At 53.9% G+C, this 24,750-nt stretch overlaps 1 protein-coding gene across 3 annotated transcripts; it reads right to left on the bottom strand.

Annotated features, from left to right (window-relative positions):
* Nucleotides 1-1,754: 1,754 nt before the first annotated feature.
* Nucleotides 1,755-22,773, bottom strand: Podn (podocan). Of its 3 annotated transcripts, none has more exons than XM_038333830.1 (13): nt 20,268-22,773; nt 18,115-18,230; nt 16,534-16,594; nt 13,451-13,767; nt 12,189-12,282; nt 10,912-10,976; nt 10,025-10,134; nt 9,255-9,411; nt 8,829-8,944; nt 7,926-8,583; nt 5,515-5,663; nt 4,400-4,607; nt 1,756-2,631 (listed from the first exon to the last, which is right to left on the bottom strand). In XM_038333830.1, exons 4-12 carry the CDS (start codon nt 13,760-13,762, stop codon nt 4,424-4,426), a joined length of 1,845 nt encoding a protein of 614 aa, XP_038189758.1. In that variant the 5' UTR covers nt 13,763-13,767; nt 16,534-16,594; nt 18,115-18,230; nt 20,268-22,773; the 3' UTR covers nt 1,756-2,631; nt 4,400-4,423. The 3 variants fall into 3 exon arrangements, with proteins under 3 accessions (XP_038189760.1, XP_038189758.1, XP_038189759.1); XM_038333831.1 differs by having other exon boundaries at nt 16,560-16,594; XM_038333832.1 differs by lacking the exon at nt 16,534-16,594 and having other exon boundaries at nt 1,755-2,631.
* Nucleotides 22,774-24,750: the final 1,977 nt, after the last annotated feature.

The following is a 24,750-nucleotide window of genomic DNA, read 5'->3' as shown; positions in this document are numbered from 1 at the left end:
CTTGTCCATTTCTGTCCCCCAGATCTCTCATCTAATGCGGAGACTGATATCCACTAGAGCTGGAAAGCCCCATGGGTACAGCCCAGCCAGCCTTCCGCGGGACAGGTGGACAAGATGGGCCGGCCACAAGGAGGGAAGCCCGGCTGGGATTCTCTGGCCAAGTGACTGGCAGTACCTTGGGGTCCGAACTCCATAAGGCTTGTGTGGCAAAGTGGAATGGGAGTTACTGGTTCCCTTCTGTGTTTGCAATAAGTGTGATAAATAAAAGTCCTTGTTTTTTCAAGTCTTGTGGCTATAACAGACTGCATGCTGGTGGTGTTTTGTTTTGAGATAGGGTCTTGTTATGCTCAGATGATAAGGCCTGAGACACACTCTCTAGTTGAGACCAGACTCTTAGGCAGAACTTCTTTGTTGAGCTAACGCAAGCTGACAGGGCACAGATCAGCCAGTCCTGGTGGCCACAATGAGGACAGGCCTGTATGAGCCATCACCTGTGGGAGACAGGTATAAACAAGCCCACCCCAGGCCACCTCAGTAGGCCTGATTGGGCCTTTTCCAAGACAGTTATGTTCAGACCTCCTTACCTTGATTAGCCTTGTCTGGGCTCTGGTCCTGTAATCAGACCCCAGAAAAGGGAAAGTCTCAGTCAAAGCCTGCCCTCGGTTAGCTAACACTTTGCCTTAGAGAAAGACCTAGTTCAAAAAGCCTAAGGCACAGAGAAGGGCGCTGGCCACACAATCTGCTGTAGCAGGGATTGGAGTTAAGGGTGGGGTAGCGAGGTAAAACTCTGAGGTCTGGAGGGATAATATACCAGGCCCAAGAGGACACTGGGACCAAGGGAGGAGAAAGGCCTCCCCAAGGTCACTCAAGGGTCAGGAGGGCACAGACCCTCACCCTTGAACTCTGCCTTCCTCCCCTGAGTGTAAAGACCCCAGGAAGGGCCTCTGCTCCAAGGATACACCCTCCCGCCCTCCCACTCTCTGTGGTCCTTTCATGGGTCTGCCATAGCTGTCTTTCCACAGTTGACTCCTGATCACCTGAGACAGAGCAGCTGTCCAGCCAGTTACTTTCCCCTTCACATAGATGGGCTCATTTGGCCTTCCCCGAGTCACCTCTTAAGTCTTTTGAGGAATCAGCTGCCTTTCCCAGCTAGCCACAGGCAGGAGTCTATATTTGATGAACTTGACAGGCTTGTACCCACACACCTCCTGTTCAGGAGATCCCTCCAAATGGCTCCAGGTACAGCCTCCCTACAGCTTTCTGCCCAAGCCAAACTCTGCCCACATTGGGGTGGCATATTGGACATGTCCCTCACCTCTTCCCTGGGAATGCTCAAAGAGACTGGCCTCATGTCAGCTCTACATGAGCTCTCGAACCTGCCTTCTGCCTCTTCCCTACCTGTGACAAGCACAGACCACATCAGGAACCCCAGCAACACCACCTCCATGCAAAGGTGGCTCTCCAGGTGGATCCTCTGCCTGGGGGCTCAGCTTGGGGGAATAGGGGGAATGGACAGGCCTGTGCCCTGTCTGACTCTAAAAGCAGATTTCCACCCCCTGAGAGTGCATGTGCCAAGCCTTCCCGCCTTGTTATGTCCTATCCCTCCTCTCTCTTCCCCATTCCTGTGGGGGCCCCTCAGACCTAGCCCCGGCCCTCATTCTTGCTGGTCAGGGGTATTGCTTGATGGATCTTGCCCACGTTGAGTAGAGGCCAGTCCAGCTCCTGAGGGAAGCACACACACAGACACAGCATGGCTGCAAGGGCAGGGGTAATACTTTATATTAGTTTTTCTGTAACAGGAAAAATCAGTTTTGAGACTTTTATCTTCATATATTTTTCTCCTTAAACAAAACCAAAGGTACCCAGAACTTCCCTGCAGAACTGAAGACCAACGCAGCTGTGCCACCCCCAACCCCCACCAAGCACAGCTGCCTCCTTTCCCTCCCCCTCCTTCTTGAGATTGTCCTCAGAAAGTGCCTGTGGCCTGCCAGGGCACATCCAAAAGGGGCTCCCTGTGGTGGGACTGCCCCAGCACCTGGGGAAGGGGTGAGGCCATGGTAGAAGTTCGAAGGTTCCCATCCCCGAGGGAAGGCACAAAACAAAAGCCAGCTTTTGTGAGTCTCAGAGAGAGAAAGCACCTGGCCACGGAGCAAGGAGACAACCCCCAGTCTCCAAGGGAGGGACAACAGAGGACAAGGCACGTGGCCAACTGTTAACGGCCAGAGCTGGCCAGAAGCAGGAACTTTCGGTGCCATAGGTCACTCTGTGTGTGTAAATTGGGGAGAGAGCAGTTGCCTGAGTGTACCAGGCCAGTGTGGACACAGAGGTCAGGGTGTATAGTGTGTGTGTGTGTGTGTGTGTGTGTGTGTGTGTGTGTGTGTGTGTTGGTGTGGGACTGTGAAGACAGCCAGTCTGGATGGTCATGTGCAGCTGGCTATCTGTAGCCAAGCTAGGGGTGTGGTATCTGCACGTGTCTGATTGTGTGGCGTATTACAGGAAGGGGTGGGACAGGAGATTGTGTTCAGCCTGTGGCATTCGGATGCCCCTTGGGCTCAGCGTTGGGTGTGTCAGAAGGGGATGCTCGTGGGGTACAGGCCTGGGCTGCAGAAAGGAGTCCGGTGGTCCATCGTCCTGTGGAACACGTTGTAGAGTCAGGGCTAGCTACAAACAGCTTTGGATGAAATGAACGGAGGGGGGGGGGCGGGGATTGGAAGCTAGGCTACTGTGAGTGGGGATGGGCAGGTGCCCTGCTTGAATCCAGAACTCTCTGGGACTTCTTCCAGCATTCCACTTGGTTGGCTTGGCTATGGCCAACGTTCCACAAAGGGGGAAGATTCTCCTTAACCCCAGAGAGCCAGAGAGTCCTCATGGAATAGCAATTACCCTTTCCTGCTGACCCCTGACTTTTAAGGACGGTACCTTGGGACAAGGACTTCATGGCTGTCCCTGGTAGCTTGATCTGCCCCCTATGCTTACAACCCTGCCATGCTTTCTGTCATAGGTGTGCCCTGTCCCCGTCATCCATCCTCACAGCTGTCACCCCCATCAATAATCCCCCACCACCAGTTCCTCTCAGCTCCAAGACTTCAATTCAGCATCCTAACTGTGGCCATGATCAGCAGCTTCCTCCCATGGCCACACCCTGACCTCACAGCCCCTAATACATTCTCTGAAGTCCTAATGAACCTTAGCTGTCTCCCCTGACCACTGCCCAGGTTTCAGCACCCCCCACATCTCTGCTACAACACTTCCACCTGCCCCTCCTCCTCACCAAGTCTGGCCCCCAGGACAGAGACTGTTAATATATCCCATTTCCTTGTTCCTTGTCTTTCTGGCCCCACAACCCTAACCAAAAAGGCAACCATGGATGAATCCAAATCCCTGCTTGGCATCTTCCACTGCATGGACAGAAAGTAGATAGTCTCAGGCTGATGTGACTTCAGATCCAGCCACTAAGCCACTAGTCTGCCTGTGACTGCAGCCACTCAGCTCCACGGCCTTCCATTCACAGTGGGACAGTTAGTCTTCGGAAACCCCCACCGCAGCCCTTATACCCGCTCCCCTCCCTGCACTGCCCTCCCTCCATGGCATATCCCACGAGCATCCATGCCACCTGTGCCAAGAGGAACACTGAGCAGAGCGGGCCTTTACAAGTTTTATATGGCCTCCCTTTACCGCCCCTCAGTTCTTGCTACCCCAGAGCAGATACAGTCATTGACTTCACAGACATTCTCTCCACCCCTGCCTCTCTCTCGGGGGTTCCCTAGGAAGTCACAGGACTATGTAGACATATCCAATTAGGCTCAGCAGAGACCACCTCCCTCGAGCTCTAAGCACTGAAGCAGTTTGAGTCCCCTGCTTCTAGAGAAACCCATGCATGTACTGGGTATGTGTGTATGTGTGTGACTACGTGTAAGCCTGTGCGAATGGGTACCCACAGACATACACCTCCGTGCATGCTTGTTCACACAGATATGTACCTGTTATTGCCTGTGATTGTGTCCTGGAGTAAAGCATGCACACATGCACACATGAGTGTGTGCAAACTCCCTGTATGTTAACTGTCTGTGGCTACCCTCTCCCTCTCTGTCCTGGGCACGCTCTTCTAACTCCCTCGGTGTCTATACCGATCTCAAGGCTTACAGAGACTGCCTCCCATCTCCAGCTCAGGCCTCGCCCCTGAGCCCCAGATGTGGGAGTCTCTGCACCCCAGGCTATCTCCCAGTACCGTACTCATCCCTGTTAGAATGCCTTGGACACAGACTGGCTTCCATTGGCACCATGCCACACACACCAACCTCTCCCATGGTGCGTTCCTACATGCAAAACGAACTGACAGGTTTTCAAAATGAAGGGGAAGAATAGAGGACAGGGTGAGGCTGACAGAGAGACCACCCACCTGGGTCAGATCTGTGTCACTCTGTTACAATCCCGTCTCCTCTTCCTCATCCTCTTCATCCTCCTCTTCTTCCTCTTCCTCTTCTATGTGGCCCCGGTCCTTGGAAACGTCACCAAACTCAAAGTTGCCCTCGATGTCTAAGACCTGCAGATGTTTCAGCCTCCGGAAGGCGCTTTCCACCACAGAGCCCACAGCCAGCTTGTTGAACCTGAGCAGCGGTCCGGGGGTCAGGGTCAGGTGCTCAGGCTGATGCCCTTATGCCTGCCCAGCTCAGAAGGGAAGAGGGCAGAGAAGTGTCTGGGACATGGGACCGCAGGTTGTAAAGGTGGGGAACCAAGCTGCATGGCGCACCATGCAAGTAGACCTGTTACAGCGTGGAGAGCTTGGAAGAAGGGGACAGCAGGGACTGTCACTTGTGAGGCAGAGAAGTCCCCCACTATACATACACCCACTTCAGCTATAGAGTGGCCTCTGCTGCCCTCTGGCACCAACCCCAAATCTGTCTGGCACACAGACAAGGCCATAGCTGAGCTGGTAAGAGATATACTCAGTCCTGACTTTAGACCCAACGGTGCCTCAGTGCTGCTCAGAATCCTAAGCCACACCACACCAGTGCCACCACCCTGGACCTTCTGCTGTCTTCTGTTTTGTCTCCTCTCTGATTTTGGCAGGGTGAGGGGGGTCGAGTTGGGGGGTGGGAGGAGTTGAGAAGAAGCCATAGACTGTGGGGTCTGAGTTCCCTGAAGTTCTAACCCGAGTCCAGTGGGAACTAGGCATCTGCCGTTCTTGGTCTGACACCTGAGCCCCACGTGGCTGGCTGTGAACACAACTGTCACCTGCTTCTGCATAGCTGTGGGCTAGCAAGATGCTCTCTGGGCCTCCTCTCATGCCCATGACAAACAGCAACACCCTACACTAGTCATTAATGTGTTAACGTGTCTGCTGCCCACTAAGAGACCTATGAGCCATTGCAGGCCTGCAGCGCTGTGCTCACACTCTACCTGCAAGCCACCTCAACTGCCCATCTATTGTCAGATGTGTGGTGGTGGGGGTGGTGTGGCGGATGCAACGGGGTGGGGGAGGGGAGGGGCAAAGGAGGCTCCAGGGACTCCTACCTGAGAAAGATCCCCTTGAGGTTGGGGGTCGAGTCGAAGGCGTTGGCGGGAACAGAACTGATCTTGTTATTCTGCAGGTACAGGTACTCAAGGGACGGGGGCAGCCCCTGGGGGATCTCTGTCAGCTGGTTCCCAGCGATGTCCAGCAGCTGCAGAGGCGAGCAGGGGATCAAGGACTCCCACCTGTGCAGAGCGCTTAACAGTTTACAGGCTCCCACCAAGTCACAATCTAGCTGTATTTAATGAGAACCCCAGAGGCAGGGGTGCGGGGATCTCACCCTCTGTAAGAGGCTGGGACATGCTGCGCCAGACTCCAAATATTGTTCTAACTGATGTAGATCCTACCCAGGCCTTTCTGCCTTTGCACATGAGGTCATAGCCATGCTGCTTGCGTATCATAATGCTAGCCTTTCCCCTTTAATCCACCTGTCACTTCCATGGCACTAGACACGCCAGGATCAACATGGGCAGGTCACATGTACAGAGGCCAGGAGAGTGGGCACAGACTTGTAGAAACCCTGTCACAACAAGCAGGCCCCAGGCTGGGCAAGCGCAGAGTCACCTCATGCCTGGAGCCCAGGAGCTATAGCCAGGGAAGTGGGGCAGGGGACCTGGCACACACTGCTCTGTGCCCACCTTTGTTGCTCCTCTGAGTGCCCATGCACCTTCTCCAGACCCACACTAGTGCTGCCGACAATGGGACTTCATGCTCTTGAAGCTCCTTCATCACCCGGAGAGGCTGGGATTCGGGGTCATTGCCCAGATCCCACACAGCTTGGTGAGTCAGCATTAGGATTGCAACGGAGCCCAAAATTTCCAGCTCTGTCACCTCCTCTGCCCACAGGGCTTCTTATTTCCCGTTTTGTCTTCACAGCCGTGGGCACCCTTCACCACTCCCTCATTCATTCCAGAGATGGTTGGCGCCCATGGGTGCTGGGGACATGGACTCCCTGAGACACCATCTCCACCCTCAGGAAGACAGACGGGCTGTGTAGATGGACCAGTGCCTGATTAAACAAGCCCTTGGCCTGTCTGTAAGGGGGGAGCAGGGAAAGGGCCTCATCCAGCCCGGAGCCAGGAAGCGCTTTACAGGGCATTCCCACAGGGTAGATTTGAGGAAAAAGAAGCAGTTGCTGTCAAAAGACCCACAGTGTGAGGGAGAGTCCCTGCTCGCGCTCCAGATGCCCAGGCTGAGGCTCGGGGAGGTGTCTGACCTGTCTGTCTCTACTAACGGATAAGATGTCTTCAGGAAGGAGAGCAGGCAGAGTGCTCCCAGCAGAAGGGCTGATGTGTGCCTGAGTAGGGGTGGGGTGGGGGGAGTGTCTTGAAAACCATAGCGGGGAATCTGGCCTGGGACCTCGAGGAAGCAGGGAGCTCCAGAAGACTTGGATAGGAGTGTGTGCAGGTGCTTTTCAATTAAGGGCGTGGTAAGACCTTAGGAAGGTGAAGTCCAGTGCAGAAATGGGGGGACTTGGTCTGGGGCATAAGCAGCCTAAGTGGAGAGCTGGAACTAAGGGAGGAGCTAAAACATGGGCCTCTCCTTCTACTCAGAACACAGGCAACTGACAAGCCACAGGACCCAAGGCCTGGCCGATGAAGCTTATAAAGAAAACAGTGCAGAGAGAGACCTCAGAAGTGGCATCTACAGAGCAGGCCCTGAGGAGGTCTGAGGGAGGGGGGGACAGTGTGGAGTTCTCAGCCTCTGTCATGAAGAATAGCTCTGGGAGGAGAAGAGTGGTGTGGCAGGCTTAGCCCTTCTCTAGGGCTCCGATGAATTCCACCTGCTCGCTGTTCCCCTCACATGGGAGGGTCTTCTTGTCCCCAAAGAGGTTTGATCTTGGGAATACGCCTCCCTGCACAGCCACAGCAGCCATTCCCATTAGTTGGCTCAGAGTGCCTTGAGCCACTCTCCCATCCTGCCCCGTGGCTGACCAGTAAGATCAATAAGGACAGCGCCCCAACCTCCAGTGTCAAGGCCCAGACTTCTGCAAGCACCTGCTCCTATACTTCAGGACCATGGGACCATGTTGCCCAAACTGCCCCCTAGTCCTCCTGAGCTAGGGACCCTGACCTGAAGCCATGACTATTGCTTACTTCTATCACCCTTCTCAAGCCCGGGTCTGCATGTGGTGACCTGGCCCGGCCACCCCAGACACAGGCTCCTGTGCTCACTCTGCCCTATGCTTTTGAACCTATAAGTAGGTTGGACTGCACAACCCTCCTACCCTGAGGTCAGCCTCCCCAGCAGGTATATAATTGCGAATTAGCTCAGTCTGGCTAACCCACAGGAACCTGGCACCTGGCACAGCTGTCCCTCATCCCAGCAGCTGAGTAGGTTCAGGGCAGCCATCACAGTAGGTCCACCATCCTCTCTCCTCCCAGTGCCCCCATGTGGCCAAGTCCTTTAGTACCTGCAGACCAGCAAGGTCCACCCAGGCCCGGGGTCCCAGGGCCTTGCTCCGCAGTTGATTGCCTGTGAGGTAGAGTTCCCGTAACTGGGCCATGCCAGCTAGCGCCCCGCGTGCCAGGGCAGCCAACTCATTCCGCTTGACCTTCAGCACGTGTACATTTCTAGGCAGGCCCGGAGGCAGGGTTTGCAGGCGATTGCCAGACAGGTCAAGGGAGCGCAGCAGGCGCAGCTTCCGGAAGGCATCCCGGTGAATCTGTGGGCTGGTGATGCGGTTGTAGCTGAGGTTGAGCTCTTCCAGGAAGTAGGTGGTGGCGAAGTCCTCGCGGCCGATGCCCGTGATCTGGTTGTGCAGGATCATGAGGGTGCGAACTCGGCGGGGCAGGCCACTGGGCACCCGCTCCAGCGCATTGTTGTACAGGTGCACCGTGTGTAGCCGCTTGAGGCCCTGGAAGGCCAGCGGGTGGATGCCCTCGGCCCGCAGCTGGTTGCTGTGCAGCAGCAGGTACTCAAGGCTGCGGATGGGAGTCAGCACGTCAGCGTCGACGCTCTGGATGGCGTTCTTCTCCAGGTGCAGCAGGACCAGGCTGCGGGGAAGGCCCGCTGGGACCCGTGACAGGTTGTTGCTGGACAGGTCCAGGTACTCCAGGCTCGAGAGCTTCCTGGAGAAAGGAGGGGACTGAGATGCTAAGCGGGAGCCCACATCCCACATCTGCAGTCTCAGCAGGCCTTATCTATACACTTGACTTGTTCCCAGAGACAGAAATGGCAAAAGACACAAGCCCCAAAGTTTCTTCTCCAGGGAAAGCAGGCAAGGAAACTAGACACATGACCGTGCCCAGCTGGGACCAGCTGGGACTGCCCGGTGTCATGGTGATGAGGAAGATGCAGTGATACAAGGACCCACCAGAAGGTCTCATTGTCCAGGCCTTCATCCGTCAGGTAGTTGTTCTGCAGGTACAGCTCCCGTAGGTTGCTCAGCTCACTGAAGGCCCCAGGGGGGATCTTCTCTAACTTATTGTTCTAGAAGGAAAGGCAGGGAGGGGGTAAAGTAAGAGGGCTGGGCAGGACCCAGGCCTCAGGATGAGGTGCACAGAGAAGCCTGGGGGAGTCATACCTTCAGCGTCTGGGTGTGCTGATAGACCCCTCATACCCACACTGATGGTCAGGTGCCCAGATATATGATATTCCCCTAGGTAGCTAATACTCCTGCATGGGACTCTCAGTCTCACTTAGCATTCCCATACCCAACTGGGCCATGCTTCTCCCTCTGTTGGTCTCTGTGGGCCACGGGTCTGTTTCTACCCCCCCACCTGCCCTCTCTGCTCCCCACCTTGAGATGCAACTTGTACAGGGCGGGTGGCAGGTGTTTGGGCACGTGGCGCAGGAAGTTGCTGGACAGGATGAGGATCTCGACGTTGCTGGAGCCGTTGAACATGTTGTCCGGAAGCCCGGCATCTGCTAGCTTGTTATTGTGCAGGTACACAGACCTGTGGGGTTGAGGTGCAGTCCTCACCCCACCTGGGCTCCCCAGCCCTAGGCCAGCTTTGCTGTGTACCTTACCCAAGCTGAGATCAGGGCTTGGGGTACTTTTCTACCATCTTAACCCAGAGAAGCAGAGTTAAAGGGCTGCAGAACCCCCTATATGGTCAGGGACAGCGACCAAAAGGCTTGGCACCCTGCCAGAAGTCACCACATAAATTAGTGGCAGAAACAGGACTTCCTGGTCCCAGCCCAGACTCCTTCATCTGAAGTTCAGTGTGGGGGTCCCAGGAATGGTCACACCTCCTTAAGCAAGTTCAAAGAAGGCTGGCTGGAAGCTGCTCTTCTCTCAGACCCCACCACTCCCATACATAAGCTCATTCCTCATTTACTGCACAGAGACCTCCTCATCAGGTCTCAGCTTTCTGGATCCTGAGCTCCTCTAGGCCCTGGCTGTACCTCTGCCACCCCCAAGCACAGCCCATAGCCCACAGCACAGCACGGCAGGCCCCTTCTCAGGGCCTGCCTGGGTCTCTTCTTTGTCTCAGCTTCCCCCAAACCCTCCAACTCACCCGACACACATTCATTCCCACACCCAAGATCATCCCTCTGACTTCTGACCTCAGATTTGGCTTTTGGCCAAAGGTGAGTCCATAGATCTTAGTGAGATAATTGGCAGCAAAGTCCACGCTGATCAAGGCGTTTGGCAGGAATCGGGGTGCCAAGGTGAGCTGGAAAGGAAAGAGCCGGCAGAAAGACCAATAGAGGCTAGCTCTGGGCCCTGCCTCTGGGTGCTTATCTGTTTCCCTTCCCTGGGTTCTTCCCTGACACCAAAGCCACTTTCCTAATGTAGAAACTTCTGATGTTTTGAACGTTCCATCTTTTGATAAAACAAAACGTGCCCAGTTCCCATAGCCCTTAGCTTGGTAGTCAAAGCCCTGCAAACCTGACCCCACACTCCCGGGATCCTGGGCTCCTGGGGAAGGGGTTAGAGGTCAGAAGGAAGAGTGTGATTGAAAAGTTGCTCTGGACAGAGGGAAGGCAAGCTCCACTCTGCCAGCCTTTCTGTTTATTATTTACTTCTACACATTTTGAAACAAGTCTCCCCATGTCCAGGCTTGTCTCAAATTCCCCGACTTCAATGCTCCCACCTCAGCCCTGAGTACTGGGGAGCATAGAAGCATGCCACTTCAACTGTACAGGCTTCCCCTGGGCCCAGGCTAGAATCTGCCTGCCCTTCATTGCTTTTGCTCAAGGGCCTGTGTGACAAGCTGGGTTCTCCCTCCACCCATCCGTGCTGGAGGCCTTGGCTGCTTCATCATCAGGCACGCTCTAGCTTATAGGGGATGGCGTGCGTCCCCTTCTCAACAGCCATGACAACAAGGACCTAGAAGCCAGGCTGGAAAGGGCACTGGGGGCAATCACAGAGTGCAAGCGAAGAGAGAGCCAAGAGGGCAGGGAAGCCCACCTACCCCTGGGAAGCCCGCCCACCATTCCATGACCCTCACCTTGTTGTTGGCCAGGTACAGGTAATTGAGACTCGTCAGATGCTCAAATGCTTCCTCTGGGAGCCCTTTAAAGGACAGGTCAGAGCCCTGGATGAAGGATATACTACAGGGGAGCAGGCGAACCACCCCCTTGGTAGGCAGCTCCCTCCCTTCCCCACCAGTTTGTGTTTATCCTGTGTTTTCTCTCCTCCTGACATGGCCCAAGCAGAGGATCAAGCAGCTAAGTGCTTGCTGGGGATTGAGTGACCTAGCTTAACCCTTTGAAGCCAGAAGGAGTGCTCCCCTGGGGATGGCTGCACAAGGGGTCAGAGCCCCCCTTCAACCTCAGCCCCACCTATAGGCAGGTGCTGCCAAGCTGGGATAGGCCCTGTGTAGGGGCAGGCCTCACCCCTGGTCCCCTCTGACAGCTGGCTTGTGAGGAGACCAGTTGGGCTGGCCCCTCTCCAGCCATGTGCTGGCCTCTGACATCCAGTTCCCATTCCAGGACCCCCAGATGCTGGGACGGGCCCAAGTCAAAGGAGAAGGAACAGTTATATAAGCCAGGGCCGGGCCGTCTCTCCATGGAATACCCTGCTGTGGAGTGTGATGTGACGGCCAGATAGAGCTCTAGCAACAGCGCGAGAAAGAAGCTGCTAAGTGAAGCAAAGCAGGTGCCACAGCGACCGCAGGAGCTCAGCTGTGGCTTTAAAACCTAGGATGAAGGACTGCAGATCACAGAGGCAGCTGTACACTGCGTAAACTCACTGAAACATACCAGATTGGACTGGACTTTTAAACCGGGTCACTTATGGCACATAAATTACATCTCAATAAAGCTGCTTTCTTTTAAAATGGGGAAGGGAGAGTACCAAATCTTAATATTGATTTATTTGAAGTGGCAGGATTAGGGTTTTCTTCTCGCCTTCCACTCTGTTTTCTGAAAGTTCTATCCCAATTAGGTATTATACTTGGTCTTCGGGGAGAAAAGACAACTTACAGATGTTGCTCTTGGATTCTAAGGGCCCTTGCAAATCGGAGAGTCTCTGACAAGGCCCCAGGAAGCTTATACTCTCAGTGCGCCAGGTCCTACCTCCTGGGTCCCAGGCACCCCCAGCAGGGTCAGGATAACATCAGAGAGCACCCCTGCAGCCCAGCCGAAGCCTGGCTCCCTTTCACCCCAGGTTCTCCAAGGTGAGTTTTTTCCATGGCCACCATTCCTCTCAAGCCTCTGAGACACCCCCCCCCCCCATGTCCCAGGCCCCTGAACAGGTGTCCCAGCTCCGGAGATGTCCCCTAACCTCGGGAAGTCAGGCGGTTGTTCTGAAGGTTGAGTGTCTCCAGACGCTGCAGCCTAGCCAGCTCCTCAGGGTAGATCTTCTCCAGCTGGTTGTTCTGTGGGGAGATGGGGGGGGGGGCGCTGTACCTGAACAGAAGCCACTTAGTTCCCCTTCTTTGTTATGCAGTCCCCACTCCCCGTGGATACTAGGTTTCTGATCTGACCACACCTGGAAAACTCTCCTGGGTGGAATGAAGAGCCTGGTCTGGACCCCATAGGGCAAATTCTCACTCTCTCTCTCTCTCTCTCTCTCTCTCTCTCTCTCTCTCTCTCTCTCTCTCTCTCTCTCCCTCCCTCCCTCCCTCCCTCCCTCCCTCCTGGTTTTCAAGTGATGGTTTCTCTGTGTAACTCTGGCTACACTCTGTAGATCTGTAGACCAGGCTGGCCTCAAACTCAGATATCTCCCTGCCTCTGCCTCCTGAGTGCTGGGATGAAGGCGTGGGCCACCACTGCCTGGCTAAGCCTTTTATCTGTTTGACTTTGTCTACTCATTGGTCTGTCTGTCTCACCCATATACTGTGAGCACTTAAGTCAGAGTGGAACCATGCCCTTCCCACACACCCAACACCCCACACAGAACCAGAGATACCCACAGCAGGTCCATGCCAGTCTGTGTGCGAATGGGTGAGAAAATGAACCAGTTAAGAGCTGTCTTCAGTTCGTTCTTTCCTCTCATTGGCCTACTGTCTGCCTAGCCCCGCCCCACTGAGTGACCACAAGCAGATCTTCTGCCTTTGCTGGATCTCCTCTAGAGAAAGTGTAACAGTTCGTCCCTCCCCTAGATGCACCAGGGTCCATCCATCTAGTCAGGAGGGCCTCAGCAGGGCCAGCACTCCCATGCTATACTCTGAGCCCACTTCCTCCTAGAGTTGGATCCCCTTGTCCTGGCTTTCCTAGTCCTGAAATGGTGTTAGTGGTTTCTTATCTATTCAACTGTTGGGCAACTCTGTGCCCGCGGTGAGACATTTTTACGCTACAAGCTGAACAGCCTAGACTCCTCCATGAACCAGCAGGCTATATATCAGGCCTCTGTAACCAGGGCGTCATTGGCACTGTAAGGGTGGGACCAGGACTCCATAAGTCTGATCTGCCTTGCTATCCTGAACCGGGCGGGGTGGGGGGATGCTCTGAAAATTGGAGATTCTGGGTAAGAAGGGAGTTATCCGACCATGTTGAAGGCTTGAAGTTAGCAGCTGGGAGTAGCAGCTGGAACATCAGCCTCACCTGCAAGGACAGATGGTTGGTGTGCTCGGGCAGGTCACCTGGAAACTCACGCAGGTCAATACCACCGCAGTCTACAACACCTTCCTGGGAGCAGGCACAGTCGCGGGGACAGTCGATGGTGGCTGGGCCTGGCTCCAGCTCCTCGGGGCTCAGGACTAGCACAGGCTGTCCCTCCTCCACAAATTCATTCTCCTCAGGGCTCAGGCTGTGGAGGTCACTTTGGCCAAACACAGGAGCCCTCACAGCCAGGACAAGGCCCAGGAGCAGCTGGGGCAACAGCAGCAGGAGTGGTAGGCCCCTGCTGCTGGCCATGGTGCCTGCGGGGGAAATGGCTCAGGTTCACGTTGGTGCCAGGTGATTCACTGACCACATACATTGGGCATGTAGTTATGACCACTGGAAGGCATGATAGGGCCCCTAGACTAAGACAGTGGCACTCAAGAGCTCAGTGACTGCCACCCTCTCTCATCGGGGGTCTCCTCTGTAGTGATGGAAGGGCCATGAAGCCCTGTCCTTAGTCAGGGCTGCAAAACCGCCTATAACCCTCAGCAGCCTGCGTCCTGAGGAATTTGCACCTTTATTTCACAGAAGAGAAGCCAAGGAAGGACCTGGAATCTACTAACTCCTGCTGTCCTGACCTAGGCAATGTGACAAGCCTTTGTCTCTCCCCTAGTAGGTGTGACACTCTGCTCCAGCTCCCATGGAGGATCCCAGAACTTGGCCCTGACTCTTCCAACTCCCTCTCCATCACCAGCCGAGTTACACGGGACTACTTAGTGCTCCCTCCCTCCAGGCCTTGGCACATACTATTCCTTCTGCCCCAAATGTGCTTCCCCTCTCTTGTGTGGTCGCCAATTTCCAAGAAATAACTGAAGAGGTACAGTGTGTGGGGCAGGCGGGGGGTGGGTAGAGTCTGAGATTTCCCAGGGCCTAGCCATAATTGGCTTGGGTTGTGACTCAAAAGTCACCTAGACTGAGAATAACTCTCTGCCTGCAAGTACTGTCTGAATGCATCCAAAGTCAGGCAGAGAGGTGACCAAGGCTGCTGCCGTCCTATGACCCGATGAGTCCCATCCCTGATGTTCAGTCACTCAGCAGTCCTCACCAGGACTTGATACACTCATGCGACCACTGCCCCTGCAGATAACCCCCCAGGTCAGCAGGGATGGGTACAGGCTAAGGATGTGACTGTGGTCCTGCAGGCCAGGGTATCACAAGGACTCAGAAATGTCTCTGTGATGTGTTGAGCTGCTGAGAGAGGCATTGATCCCAGGACCACAGAACCCAGGCAAAGCCTCACCTCCCCTGATCCACCGCACCCTCACTGCACCAAGCAGGTGCTGTCTGAACTCACAGTCCTATCAGGACCGAGGATGGCAACAGACACAGAGCATCTGATGCCCATTAGGGGACAGGAGCAGCTGTGGCTACTTGGATGACTTCTACACCATACCACGTTCCATTGAGTGGCACACAGGTGAGTGTCCAGGCTTCAGGCTTCAGGCTCCACTCCAGAATGGAGCGGTCGTCAGTACACAAGCCAGGCTGGGTCTGCCCCACCACTCCCTCGGGAAATGCAACCACACAGCAACCTAGAAGGGTCTGACCAGAGCCTGTCACTGCAGGATTAGGGAACCTGGGAAGTTGGCAGTGATGCTGGAGGCTAAGATGTGGAGATCAGTGTGTGACTTTGGACAGTTTTGAAACAGTCTAAACTTCAGTTTCTTATCTGTCCTAAAGATGATAACAGAAGCGTCCTCCATGGACACTCCCTAGGTCAATGGGGGACACACAGAAAATGCTTAACAAACGAATAAACATGAATTTCTCCCTTCCTTTCTCTCTCCAGTGCTTCTCAGTCCCTCCACGTTGTGGTGAATCCTCAAACGTAAAATTACTTTCATTGCTACTTCATGGCTGTAATTTTGCTACTGAGTCATAATGCAAACACCTGATGTACACGACATCTGATATGTGACCTTGTGCAAGGGTTGTTGACCCCTAAAGGGGTCTCAACACACAAGTTGAGAACCACCGCTCTACTCCATAGCACAATCAGCCTCCCAACCACCTCATTACCCACTCTAGCACCCCCTCTTCTCCCCATCCCATATGTGTGGTTTGAGTAGGTGTAGCCCCATACACTCATGTGTTTGAATGCTTGGCCCGTAGGGAGTGGTGCTATTAGGAGATGTGGCCTTGTTGGAGTAGGTGTGGCCTAAGAGGAAGCATGTTATCGTGGGGGTGGGCTTTGAGGTCTCATATACGCTCAAGCTACACCCAGTGGCACAGCTCACTCCTTGTTGCCTGTGGATCAAGATGTAGAATTCTTAGCTCCTTTTCCAGCACCATGTCTGCCTGAATGTTGCCATGTTCCACTGGGACAATAGTGGACTAAACCTCTAAACTGTAAGCTAGCCCAATGAAGTGTTTTCCTTTATAAGAGTTGCTGTGGTCATGGTGTTTCTTCACAGCAGGAAACGCTAAGACACCATGTCTAGAACCTACTTGGCCTTCATGGTCTGGCTGGTCTCAACCCATCGGCCCTAGATGGGCTGCAGAAGATGTCATAGCCCACTAGCCATTGTGACTCCCACTGCTGCACTAGCCCTGGGCCCTGGAGACAGAGATGAGAGAGATCACATGCCCGTCCTATCTAGAGTAGGTGATACATAAACCATGACCCACTCAGATCCAGGTGGCAGTCTTCCCTTGGAAGACAAGATATCCCAGGGAAAGGGTAGGAAGAAGAGGATAACAGGTAGATTCCTTGACCATATGACCCACATGGCCTACTTGAGCCCCTGCCCACTAGTCTGGCAGAGCCAGGGAGCCCAGCAGATGCCCAGCTCTTAGGTGGCAGAGATCAATGAGCAGAAGTGAATGACACTGGCAGCAGCCTGGTCCTCCACTCCCCCCCTCACCTCTACAGATCAGCCTCCCCTCCCCCACAGCTGGTACCACAGTCTTCTGGCCAGAGCAGACATGGGGAGGTAGGGAGTAAGCCTCAAATTTACTCAGAGCAGGAGGCCAGGGAGTGGCTGCAGGAAAGGCTCTGGGCCTCGCATATACAAGGTACTCACTGGACAGGCTGGCTTTCTTCCCTCACCTTTGGCTGGTCTCCATAAAAATCCACAAGCTTATCTGCACAAATACATAATTTATATCAACATTCTGAACCACACTGAAGATGTTTTCTTCACTACTTCAGAGATCAGAGAGCAGAGGCCCACGGGGATCAGTCAGTGTAATAGCTGTTAAGGGGCTGCACTGAGCTCCAGGGCTTCTGCATTGCCCCAGGCTGCTCTTGTGGGGGCCAAGCACACCAGGTTGGATCCTAAGTGGATGTCTGGGGAAGGGTCCTGGCTGAGAGGTTCATGATGCCCTGTCTCCTCCTGTAGATACTCGCTGCCACATGTGGCTATGGAGCACTTAAAGCGTGGTTGGTCCATGTTGAGACAGGCTTTACCACAAAATTAAGTTTATCTGTTTTTTTGTTTTGTTTTTGGTTTTTCGAGGCAGGGTTTCTCTGTAGCTTTGGAGCCTGTCCTGGAACTAGCTCTTGTAGACCAGGCTGGTCTCGAACTCACAGAGATCTGCCTGCCTCTGCCTCCCGAGTGCTGGGATTACAGGTGTGTCCCTCTGCATCTGTGGGTTCAGGGCTAGCACAGCTGGTGCTTTTACTCACTGAGCCATCTCTCTGGCCTCTCATCTTAACATGGCTTCTAGAACGCTTTACACTGCATTTGTGGCTAACATCATGTTTGTTAAACAGTGCTGCTTTAGAGTCTAATGATAAACTGATGAGCTTTAGAGTCAGGTAAACTGAGTCACCCGAGAGTTGAGGTGTGAGGTGTAGAGTTCACGGGAGCTCAGAGAAAGCATAACCTTGCCATAGACGTCTTCCTAGAGGAAGTAAAGCCTAGACTAGGTGTTCTGATGGGCAAGCATCAGGCAAGAACGAAAGAGGGTCGGTGTGTGTGAAGGCCTGGGGTCCAGACAGTCCATGTGGAGAGCTCCACAAAGCTCCCTGGGCTGTCCGCAGCAGGTGGTAACTGGGAATGACACAAGCAAGCACAATGAGCACAAGTCCAGGGCAGGTTAGCCATGGAGTATCGCCTGGCTTCTGGAAGACAAGGAGCTATTGATATGAGGACAACAGGCTGTGGAAGGCTGGTTGTGAGCAAGGCTGTGCGAGGGATAAAGAGGCAGAGGGGCTGGTGCCGGGATGGAAAGCAAGGACTAGATTCCAGAGCCAGACAGAAAGAATGAGCATGGCTGGGAGCAGATGCTCAGAGCCCAGCATCACCTCCTGTATTCAGGCTCACTGAGCCCCTACTCTCTTTTGAGCTATAGCTTGCTGGAGGAAGAGAAAGCCCAAGAATAGGCATAAATTATGTTCCTAATTTGCAAGCTGGAAATACAAGTGCAAATGCCTCCCACAACTGTTACCCACCCCCAAAATCTCATACTCCTCAGTAGCCCTACCCCAGAGGGCTTAGATTTGTCCTTCAAGATTAGGCTGAGCCTCCCCTGATTCTGGGAGTTGAATGAGTTTATGGAAAGGCAGAGAAGAAAGACCTACAATGTTCAGACTCCATTTTATAACCTAGTATAATAAAAATAACAATAAATAAGAGTCAGGAGCTGGAGTGATGGCTCACCTGTTAAGAATAGTACTCCACTTGCAGAAGATCTGAGCCCAGCACTCACTGGGACGGCTTACAACCACCTATACCCCAGCTCCAGGGGTTCTGATACCTCTGGCCTCTGCCGGCACCTGCACACACAGACACATAGTTAAAAATAAGTCATAACCAGGCGGTGGTGGCATGTGCTTTAATCCCAGCACTCGGGAGGCAGAGACGGGAAGATCTCTGAGTTTGAGGCCACCTTAGTGTACAGAACAAGTTCCAGGGCTACATGGGAAAACTCTGTCTCGGGGGGTGGGGTGGGGAGTCTTAAGACAAAAGAAGAAAAACAAGGCCATGATTTTTCGGCCAGTAAAGGCTCCTGCCTCCAAGTCTGGTGATCAGAGTTGGAACCCTGGACCCACATGGTAGGAGATAACCAATTCTTGCAAGTTGTCAAAGGTGACTTCCACACATGCTCTATGGCATGTGCATAGATAGATACAATAGATGCATAGATAGATAGATAGATGATAGATAGATAGATGATAGATAGATAGATGATAGATAGATAGATAGATAGATAGATAGATAGATGATAGACAGATGGTAGAATAAAATTTAAGACTAGAACTTCCACCCATAGCTCTGAGATGGTCTTGAAGGCTAAGTAGGAGTTCTCCAGGTGAACATAGGGAAAGAAAAGCCCTCCAACCAGATGGACAGCCTGGGCGGGGTGTGACATAGGGACAGGAAAGAGGTGGGTGTGTTTAAGCAGGGTAAATGAGGAATAGAAACTAGGAATGGAGACACAGGTTGCCAAGGGCATCAGCCACCATGCCAGGGTGCTGGTGATAGGGAGCCATCGGGGTTCCAGTAGGTCACGATCAGCACTCTGTGTGTGACCCCACCAAGCCTACAGGTGCCACTTCCTACCCAGGATTCAGGCACAAGGGACAAAAAGTACCCACTCATGGTGCACAAAGTCACCGAATCTGACACTTCTTACCTTGCACACCGAAGACTGGGCCCAGGGCTCCTAGAGTATACAGTAGGTGGCAGGGCTCCAAAAGTATACAGTAGGAGACAGAAGCCCCAGCCCAGCCATTGATGAGCTTCCCAGGGCAGCCCAGGCCCTTCCCAGGGGTGCACGCCCTGTGTGCTTGGGATCTGATCATTTTGGCTTTCATAAGACGAAAGGGAGAGGTAGAGGAAAGACCCATCCAGCGGTCCTCCCAGCTCATACCCCTGGTGCCTCTTCGTGCCTGGCAGAGCGCAGTCTCACCTTCTCCAGCAGACGCTCATGTTGCTAATGCTCATCCTTTTGCCATCTCTTGCATGCCTGCATCCTAGCCCTAGCCCTGACTGCACACTCCAGGAGCTTAGGCTGCAGCTGCCTTCCAACCCAGGCCCCAGCACAGGAGCCCCAAGCCGACCCCACCCCCTTCTTCCACCTGACTGCAGGTCAGGTATTCCAACTCCCCACGCCCAGTGCGCCACCCCACCCCTTCGCGCCCCAGTCCCGCCTGAGGACGACTGTGCTTTTCGCTCTGCCACTTTCTGTCCTGCTGAAAGTAGTAGCTGCCTACACAGACGGTGGGGTTGTGGCCAGAGCGCATGGCACCACGCTAGACCGCACTGAAGGTCAAGACCCTTGCTCGCCTGTGCACTTCACCTGTCCACGCACCCTAGAGATTGAGTTCTGCCTGCTGTGCTTGCTTGTTTGTAAAGAGGTCTGTGTTGGACTCGGTGGAGCCCCTGCTGAACTGACGTGGAAAGTCGCGGGATGCCCTGGGCCCAAGTTCTCAGTTCAGAGGGCCGGACCCCTTCCCAGTTCCACCTGCCCCCACAGTCCCTGTCACCCACCCGCGTGCCTCCACTTCCCCTCCCCATCCGCTCGCAGATTCTTTCCAGATGTGCGCAGCGGGAGGAGCCCGAAGGCTGGGATCAGACTCTAACATCGAGTAGAAAAAGCTCCCTCTGCCCCCCTGATCCCGCAGGGGTCGTCCCCCCTGCGCTGTGTGTGTGCCTGACCGTGCTCCTGCGCAGGGTCCACCGGACAGGGCGGGATGCGGCCACCCTCCCCGGCAGCGGCGATGGGCACAGAGCGGGAAGTCAGAGTGGGCTGCCCGGGCACAGCCCATGGCCCGTGGTCCCTCGGCCCACCCGTCTGCCTGCGCCCCTACCTGCTGCTGCGCCCGCGCCGTGGGCGGAACAGGCTCCCGGGTGTCCGCTGCACTCCGCGGCCGCGGGCTCCTGTCATTCAAGTCGCGCCGTGCGCGCAGCGACGCCAAGTTTTGTTGTGGGTTCTCTCTCCCCGCCTCTCCCCTGGCCCCCGCCCCGCGTGCTTCTGCCGGACGCTGGCCTCTCCCGACACAGGCTCAGGGTCCCGCCGGGCGCGGGGAGGAAGGGAGGGCTTGCGCCCAAGGCGCCGGGCTTGGCGAGGCCCCACTTCCCGGGAGCCCGCGCCGCCGCCCCGGCCCCTCTCCGCCCCGGCGGCCGCCGCACCACGCCCCCCGGACCGGGGCCAGGCGGGTGCCTCCCGCGCACCACGTCCCACTGCCAGCCTGCGCGGTGGGGCCGCTCCCCACTCAGGCCCCCGCACCTGAGCAGAGCCCGAAGGCTCCTTCAGCCACTGCCTCCGCGCTCAGCTTCTTCCTCATGCCTGGAAGGATTTTGCAACCATTCCAGGCGCAAGTGCCTTTCTGTTCCCTCTCCCACCCTGGGGTCCTGGGCTGTGGCTAATGCGGCGCCAGCCAAGACCCTGCTGGACCCCTTCCCGACACAATTCCTTGTTCTCCGCCCCACCATTCGCCCTCATTCCTTTGGCCATGGGCCAACAACTTGGTGAACCTTGAAGGATGGTAAATTAGGCCGGGAATCTTCGTGCACACAGGTCCTAAACACAGAAAGACAAGGGGGCGAGGAGGGAGCACTTCCGGCACCATATTGCTCCCAGGAATTGAAAACGGTTTCAAGGAGAGGCGCATTAAGTACAAGCAGCTGAAGCAACAGTGTTTGGCGCCAGGGGCTTCACGGTGGGAAGGCGGTGGGATGGGTTTGGGTGCTACTTGGAACCTCGGCTGTGAAGCAAACCTTTCAAAAGTGCTCTGGCCTTTAGGCAGGGCTCACCTGACTCTCGGAGAGGGTTGAGGATAACAAATCAGATGTGGAACCACTTGGCCACCTAAACCGCCAAAGACAAGGCTCTGGTAAAGTGGTTCCAGATCTTTCACCCTTGCTCTGCCGGCATCCTATTCCCATCTCCATGCCTTAGTCTCTATTCCTCACAGCGCGGCAAAGGAGACCATTTCTCTAACAAGTAAGGGCACGGCCTCTAACCCTCACAGCACGGCAAAGGAGACCATTTCTCTAACAAGTAAGGGCACGGCCTTTGCCGGACTGTGTATCTGACATTCTCACTCAGCCGGGGATTCTGGCCCATCTGCCCATCTCAACAGCCCTCTGTGATGCGAACAGGCAGGTAGGTGAATAGGAAGACCAGAGCCCGGATTTGAACCCACGACCATCTGTTTCCATTACCCATCACCGAAGAACTTAACAAGAATGGGAAAGGGAAATATTTTGCCTTCTTTGGCCTCAAATTCCAATCCTCTCTGAGCTCAAGCTCGAATGTTGGTATGATTCACAGGGTTGGACCGGGCCCAGCAGAGACGCATCTCGTGTTTTCTGGACAGGGCCTAGATTCAAGCGGAGCTAAAAGAACTGGATGCTATTGGCCTGATTACCCATGAAAAGAGCATCAGCACACACTGAGGCTAATGAAGTACAAGCACTGTCCTTGAATAGCTCCTCCTCCCGGCACTGTGGGGGATGGAGCCCACAGTAGACTATCCCGGGAAGGGCCAGGCTGTTTTAGGGGCCAGGCGCTTGGAACACTATGCACTCCCTTCCCCCTACCACCACAATTAGCTCTGCCAAGCCAGTGCCCACACACGCTTTATGTCTGTGTGCTGCTGAAGGTACAGGCTCCATTACAGAAGCCAGGTCTGGGGGCATCATGTCTCTGGTAGAAAATGGAGAGGATCCTGCTGCAAATCCTTTGGCTTTCAGGAGGGATGAGGCACCTCTGAACCCACCGGTGCCACTTCAGCTCTGCCGCACTTCTCCGTGTCAGCGTCTGTGTGGTCTGAGGTCGCTACAGCGCATGATGTCAAGTACAGGTTTCAGATAAAGACCTGGGCCCAAAGGAAAATAAATCGCTGTATGTCAAAAACTGTCTACGTTAAACAGAGAAATCAAGGACCCTGCACAGCATTGGACTCGTGGTAAGCAGACAATAAACAATACCTGGTTTTTACAGAACTGGTACCCAGTCCTGACTAAACTCCAAGAGATGGCCAACAGAAATGCTAAGACCAGTATCATGTCTGTAATCCCAGGACTTGAGCAGCTGGGGCAGGAGGACAGCAAGCTTGGGACAGCTGGGCTACATGGTGAAATTCTGTCTGAAAACGTGGTGGGATGAAGGGTTGGAGATACGACTCAGTGGGTAACATACCTTGCCACACGAGCGTGAGGACCAGGGCTCAGACCCCCAGAAGCCGAGAAGCCGGACACTGTAGCATGTGGGTCTGTAATCCCAGTGTGCTCCAAACAGGAGATGGGAAGTGGAGGCAGGAGAATCCCCAAAAGCTATCTCAACAAGGTACATGGTGAGGACTAGCCCTGGAGGTTGTCCTGACCCCCTACATTCACATTTTAGCTGCCCCCATGCCTGTATTAACACACTAATAACAAACATATACGCAAAGATTTTAAAGACGTCAAGTGTCGAGAAAGAAACTCATGAACTGCCAGCCCGAGTGCCTTCTAATCAGAAACAGAAGGAAGCGACATAAAGCGGGGGAAGACACACAGAGCTGGGGCTGAAGAACGGGAGTCTAGCAGAGGTCTGATAGTGAAAAGGAGAGAAAAAGAGCAATGAGCTATTTATCATACTTCATCAACCAGAGAAGAAAAGAATCCCTTCTACCCTGAGCTTAGGACTCAAGTCCTTTCTTGTCCAGGAGCAGCATCCTGAACACTGAGCTACAGCAGGGGCTGGGTCGAATCAGAGTGCCGTTTGGCTCTATGGAGTCTGTCTGGAAGTTTTTTATTGTTGTTTTCATTAGTATGGGGATTAAACTTAGGGCATCGTGTGTACTAGACAAATAAATGATCTACTGCTAAGCCTACCCTCAGCCCTCTTTTTAATTTTTTAAAAAATTACACACACACACACACACACACACACACATACACACACACACATACACACAAACATATATGTGATACAGGGTCTCATCAAGTTGCCCATCTTCAACTTTTGATGTTTGCCAATGGCTTCTTAAGTAAGCTGATAGGCCTGCAACCATCACACCTAACTGAAGGCTCCTGACAGAGGCCGAGACTGGGGGCTGAGGAGATGGCTCAGTTGGTAAAGTGCTCACATGAAGACCTAAGTTCAATTTCCAGAACACACCCCAAAAAGTTGAGCATAGTGGCATGCATCTAGTCTCAGAAATTGAAATGGGGGTGGGGTAGAGACAGGATCCCTGGGGCTTCCTGGCAGTTAGTCTAGCTTAATTGGTGAATTCAAGGCTCCCAGAAAGACATTGTCTCAAAAAATAAATAAATAAATAAGATAGGCTAGAGACACAGATCAGTTGGTAAAGTGTTTGCCATATAAGCCTGAGGACCTGAAGTTTGGGTCCCCAGCACCCATATGAAAGTCAGGCAAGACAGCACATGTCTGTAGGGCACCCCAGTATTGTAGGGATAAAGACAGGCCAATCCCAGGAGCTCACAGGCCAGCCAGTCTAACCAAATCAGTAAGCCTGAGAGACCCTGTATCCAAGACCAAGATGAAGAGCAATTGACAAAAACACCTAGAGTATGGACATGTGCACACATGCACACTGCACACACACACACACCTAGAATAGACATGTGCACACATGCACACACACAACTCACCAAAGAAGTAGAGGATGACGGGAAACCCACAGGCCAAGTCACATACAAAGAGGTCTAGACTCCTATGACATCTCACAAATATAAATTTTGGATTTGTGTATTTTTAACGTCATCCACTGGGTTGAGCCCTCCAGGGCAAGAACCTTAAGTCATGTCTTGTGAGGTCCCAGGTAGAATGCCACATACCACTCCCAACATATACACACCAGAACGCCCACCCCTTAACCCACAACCTGAAAACATGTTATGTGACACGGAGGGCATTGCAGACATAGTAAAGAGCATGGATGTTTTCTCTGGGGAGAGAGCTTCCGCTGGAGACTGAACGCAGGGCCTCAAACATTAACCAAATCTCCAGCCTAAGGTCATGGATTTTCTGAATTTCGTCATGGAAATTTATCTATCCATGCTGAGACATTCTGCAGGCTGGAGAGAGAAGAAACAGAAGCGGCCTTCAAAAAGATGTGACGTGTGTGGCTTCCACAAGCTTTAAAGATGAAGGAACTGTGAGGGAGTAAGGTTGTAGTTCTAGAAGATCAAACACCCACAGCCACCAGGGTCTGCAAGCCTGGAGCAGCTGGGAGCTGAGTTCTGCTAAAATCCTGACCCCATCCACCAGCAGACTCTCTGGTGATCTCCACACAGCAGCCCAGGGCGGCAGTAACACAGCTTCTAAGACTCCGGGCAAAG

The sequence above is a fragment of the Arvicola amphibius genome, chromosome 6 (genome assembly GCF_903992535.2).
Source record: "Arvicola amphibius chromosome 6, mArvAmp1.2, whole genome shotgun sequence".
Classification (NCBI taxonomy): Eukaryota; Metazoa; Chordata; class Mammalia; order Rodentia; family Cricetidae; genus Arvicola; species Arvicola amphibius.
The sequence above is the reverse complement of the archived record's forward strand: the minus strand, read 5'-3'. Positions and strand labels throughout refer to the sequence as shown.

What these genes read in the sequence shown, in the direction of transcription:
- Podn (XM_038333832.1), bottom strand. Translation starts at nt 13,762, where the DNA reads ATGGCCAGCAGCAGGGGCCTACCACTCCTGCTGCTGTTGCCCCAGCTG. An exon ending in CAACCGCCTGACTTCCCGAG is followed by an intron (nt 10,977 to 12,188) that starts GTTAGGGGACAT and finishes TGTCCTTTAAAG; the next exon opens with GGCTCCCAGAGGAAGCATTT. An exon ending in CTCAAGGGGATCTTTCTCAG is followed by an intron (nt 4,608 to 5,514) that starts GTAGGAGTCCCT and finishes ACCGCTGCTCAG; the next exon opens with GTTCAACAAGCTGGCTGTGG.